This window comes from Neophocaena asiaeorientalis, unplaced genomic scaffold, assembly GCF_003031525.2.
Source record: "Neophocaena asiaeorientalis asiaeorientalis breed wild unplaced genomic scaffold, Neophocaena_asiaeorientalis_V1.1 scaffold218, whole genome shotgun sequence".
Taxonomy (NCBI): Eukaryota; Metazoa; Chordata; class Mammalia; order Artiodactyla; family Phocoenidae; genus Neophocaena; species Neophocaena asiaeorientalis.
In genome coordinates this window covers 10,899,182-10,904,075 of record NW_020172818.1, presented here as the reverse complement: position 1 = coordinate 10,904,075, position 4,894 = coordinate 10,899,182, and the positions used below count along the sequence as shown (strand labels likewise).

Sequence of the window (4,894 nt, the reverse complement as noted above, 5' to 3'; positions counted from 1 at the left end):
GGGAGTGGATGGGGGTGGGTTGGGGTTGGGCTGGGGACCAGGAAACACTTTGGTGCTAGAACGGAGATGCTGCCTTGCTGTCAGCCAGCAGTACACAGTCAACGAAAATGTATTGTTTGGGTTACCATTTGTGACCAACAGGAATGACCTGAAGAAAAGCTATGGAACAATGAATGCCTATCAGAACACACATTACGAGGAGCCTCTAGGAAAGGGAAACAAAGATATGTGTCTGACAAGTACAAGTGATTGAGGGCGGCAGAGGTGCCGGGGAGGGAACCCTGACTGCACTCGGAATAAGACACCTGGGTTGCGGTACTGACCCTGCTGGTCACTGGCTCCGTGAGTGCAGCAGCCCCCCGGGGCCGCCCACCCAGCGTCCTGTCGCCCCCTCCTCCCATCTCAGTTAGGTGGCCATGGGGTGTGCCCAACTAGGGAACACATCCGGCCTCACTCTCGGCAGGTGTGGTCGTGGCGTTGCTGCTGGGAGGGACCCCGATAACACTCTTAGGAGCTGCATCACTTTCACCTGCTCCCTTTCCTGCTTCCTGCTGCCTGGATCGTGGGCAGGACAGCTGGGGTTCTGGGAGGTGAAGGGCCAAGGACATCAGATCAGAGAAGGTGCCTGGGCCCGGAGACAAACCCTGGGGGTTCCCCGTGGTTACGTGTGGTTTTCCCTCGTGTGTTGCCGAAGTCCACCCTGAAGGAAGCCCAGTACCCACAGGACTCAACACACACCAGTCCAAGCTGCACCGACATCAACGCACTCCTCCCACCGGGGGCGTGCGGGAAAGAAAGCAAAGCAAGGGATACAGGCAGGAGGGGTCGAGGCCAGACTCACTTCTCCCTTCCTTCCCCGACCACTGCGATCCTCTTACTGTCTTCCGTCCAAGCAATGTCCTTGATCTTCCCAGCGAAAGGCTGATACTCATACTTCAAGAGGTGCTCCTTCTGCGTGGTATCCCAGACCCTCAGCTTCCCAGATACATCTGCGGACACAACAGGGCGGCGAGAGCCACGTTCACCACTGTGCCGGGGCCACGTGGGCACAAGGCATGGCCACCCAGCACCACCCAGGGTTTTGGAGCTGGCCGGGCGTAGCTGGGAGAAGGCGTGTGTGTTCATCAGATAAACAACACCCAGCCACCGTCAATCAGAGCCTGCTGCCTCCATGAGGACCAAAAGGGGGTCTCTACATTTCTCCAGGCATCACAGGGATCTCAAGCCCCGCATGGGTGTCAAGAAGCCCAGGGACGCACGGTGGCAACCCCCGCCGCCCAGGAAGCAGCTTGGGATATGACTGTATTCCTTTCCTTGGAGGGTTACCTAACTGGCATACGGGCCCTGGGACACTCAGGAGCTAAAGATCTTCATTTGTAAAACATGACAGTACTAGTGACACTGCACCTCCCGTGCAGGGGCTGCAGTCACCAGTACAAACGAGGGTACTGCTGTGTGTGCAGCTGGGCAGCCTGGGGCATGCTGGGTCCCGCACGGGGGCCCCACCTGGGTCTGCAGGCCCCATTCTCCTCCCAGCTCCTTCCCCGCCTCGGGCAATCGGCAGCCCCTACTCGGTAGAGCAAGGCACCATCCCACCACTCATGGCTGAGCCATGAGTGAGACCCTCTTGTGAGACACGCAGGTGGCTGCTGGAAGGAGTCTCGCTACAGGCAGAACTTGACACCAGGCCTGTTCTCACTGCAGCATTTGCAGCAGATCGGTGCTAAAGTAACACCCCCTTCTCTCCCCACCACCATCCCATCACCAAGTTCCCAGCACCAACCCCGACACATCCCCTTCCCAACTGAGCACTGACTTCCCAAATAAGGAAGAAAAGTGGAGCATTTTAAACTAACTCTTGAGGCTAAGACATCAGCCCCGCATAGGTCTGGGCCAATTGCCCCCAGCATGTAAGCTCGGGTTGTATCCAGGACCCCTGGCCACTTTAGCACTGAACGCAAGGTCTACAGACTGTTCCAGTGGGAACAGCTTTCAACTTCTGTTCGGGTCCAGTCGAGGGTGGGCGTCGGCTGCAGACATGGCCCCTGCCCCACACGGCTCTGTAGGCCTAAAACACCACCTATAACTGCATCCACAAGAGCGGGGATAACATGCCACCAGAGGGCTGCTGTGACGATAAAATGAGTCAACACGTATAAAGCCTTAGACTAGCCCCCAGGACACCGCAGACACTTGTAACGAGTTAGAGTTAGTTCTAACTGTCAGTGAATTAACTAAGGCTCTGCAGAAGCCACTGGAGACCCCTCCCCGTGGGCAAACACGCGGGGCTCACGTCCGCCGAGGCACAGATGAGATGCTAGCCTCCCTGTGAACAGCACTAATGAGGGGGTCCCGGGGGCCCTGGTCTCTGGATGAGGTCCAGCCAGACTGCCTGGCACACTGCCCAAGGCGAGCTCCAAGGCTGACCTGAGCCAGTTAAGTCCCTTGGCTGAACAAATGGGCCAACGGGGAAAGAAAAGGAAGGGGCAGAGGCCGGAGCCAGAAAAGGAGCACTGTGTGTACAGGAAGGAAACACACACGTGTGTGCTCACATTCATGCACACGCCGGGCTGTGTGGTCCCCGTGCTCAGGTCAGCCCAGGGCGCTACATGGAGTCATGGAGAACACAGTGTCTGCAGGCACAAGGCCGAGCCCGTTCCCCTCCCCACCCCTAGACAGCAGGGAGCCGCTCTCCACCCCTTGAACTCAACGGGCAACCCGCCTGTACCTCCCTCAGCCCAGCCCGCCTCCAGGCCAGGCATCCTAGTCATTCTCCCACTGTCTCCCTGCCCAGACCATCAGCCTCTTCTGATGGGCCCAACTCATGCATTTGATTCTTTTCAGAAGCAGCTAGGGCTGGAAACAGACAGTGGGGCTTGGAGACCAGGCACTCAGGCCCCATCCGACGAGGGCGGCCCTGACAAGGTGCACCTGGGTACCAGGCCCTGTGCCAGGTGCTGGGGGCGCAGCACAGACCAGGCATCTGCTGGCAGACACACACACACACACACACACACACACACACACACACACATCCACGCACTTACAGGACTACGGAGAAAAGCACCGCAGTGCAAGGCGACAGACGGTGACAGCGGGGAAGGGGCTCCTTCCCTCCAACAAGGCCTCCTTGCACCACTGGGAACAGGTCTCCTCCCGGACAATAAGCTGCATCCGGTAATGGCCGTTCGTGGTGAGCCTGCCCCCGACCCCGCCTTGGTGTGGAACACACACCAGCATTGCTGAGGCAGCAGCGGTGGGGGCGGCCTCTGCTCACACCTGCTCTGGCTCTGCGGCCTGGTCTTTCCTCCCACGTGCCTCACCTGAGCAACCCTCACATCCTTCTCAGGGCACGGAGAACCCTATCCACGAGAGCCTCTACCCCGCAGCCTGGGAAGATCCCCTAGAAAGGGAAATCGGGCCCCGGAATGGCTCCGCCCTGAGAACATCACACAGGACCCAGGGTTCCCCAGGGCACAGACTGCCGTCTCATTCAGAGCTGGGGGTCCAGCCCCTGGCATGGGCTCCTCCCACGGGCCTTCCAGAAGGTCCGATCATTTTGCAGAACGTGGACCAGCCAGACTTACAGGGATCTAAAGACTCGCAGATCTGAGGTTGGAAACCGGTCTGGGAGTGACTGCAGGGTTCCCGAGGTATGGGGACCCCTGCCCTCAGGGACCCCAGCCCCACCCCAGGCACACCGGGTGCCGGGTAACCCACTTAGCCAGAGGGCACAGCACCTCATCTCCAAACCCTACACACCACACTATTTTTATGTTTAGCCCAGAGCCCTAATCTCTGCAGTAAATGTTTTGTAGTCTTTGTTCCATTCAAAGGGCCAGCTCACTAGAAACATAAAATACACCGCCCACGCCTGCCTGCAGCCCAACCTCCCTCACTTCCCCCACCAAGTCAGGGCGCTTGTACGAGAGGAAGACGTCAGATGGAGCCTTTACTTCTGTGGACTGTCCTTTGCAACGGTCTCTGCACCAGCATTTGAAGACCGTGATTCCTGTCTGGTTAAACTACCTGCCTGGGGACCGGAGGGCAGGCCTGGGCTCATGAGTGATTCAGCAGCCGGGCCACAGCTCAAAGAGCAGCCAGGGAAGCTGTGCCAAGCACACTTATCTCCTGAGAAGACACGGTTTTAGAAGGCACCAGGCCCAAATCATAGCGCTTTAAATGAAGGGAAGTTCTGCTGGCAGGCAGGGGTGGGGGGCGGGGAAATCACAGGGCTAGAGTAAATCGTAGGACGTAAATTAGGGCAAGTTTTACAGATGGAGTCAGAGTAGGTCTAAACATAAAAATCATTAAGTGACCACTTTGTGCCAGCTCCTGGCCGAACCCTTCACACACAACCCCGGGCGGCCAGCATTAGCCGTCAGCCAGCACGCCTGTCACCCTGGTGCGTCCGGGCATTCAGTGACAGACACCACAGTCCCCTGTGGTGCCCACCAGTGCCAGGGCTGCCCCAGGCATTGTACATGCATTGCTGCACTGGGTCCTCCCCAAACCGATCTGGTAGGAACTAACAGTCCCAGTTTACAGAAGAGAAAATTAAGGCCCAGGAAGGTAAGTTATTTAGGGAAGGCTGCATAGCTAGGAAGGGGCGACCCCTTCCGGGACAGGTCTGCATTGCCTGCCACGCAGGGAGTGAGGGCACTGTAGACAACCGGCCAGCGGGGTGTGTGATCCCGGCCCTCCCCCACCGGCCGTTAGTTCTTTTAGCAATTTGCTCATTTCTGTCACTCTCCAGGGAGGCTGACGAGGCCCACATCAGCTCATCCACCTGGCTCTTCATGGGGCCTGAGACCAGGCTGGACACAGGCAAGACAGCCAACATCTGCTGAGTGTATGAATGAATGAATGAATGAACGAATGGGAGACTCGTGGT

The 4,894-nt window shown here is 58.0% G+C and overlaps 1 protein-coding gene across 1 annotated transcript in view; it reads right to left on the bottom strand.

The window, feature by feature from the left end:
- The window catches only part of WDR1 (WD repeat domain 1), a 24,498-nt gene extending 23,513 nt beyond the window's left edge, over window positions 1-985 (bottom strand). The window contains 2 exon segments of the mRNA XM_024741759.1: window positions 842-866; window positions 869-985. Coding sequence (XP_024597527.1) covers window positions 842-866; window positions 869-932 — 89 coding nt within the window. The 5' untranslated portion in view covers window positions 933-985.
- Between the last annotated feature and the right edge of the window lie 3,909 nt (window positions 986-4,894).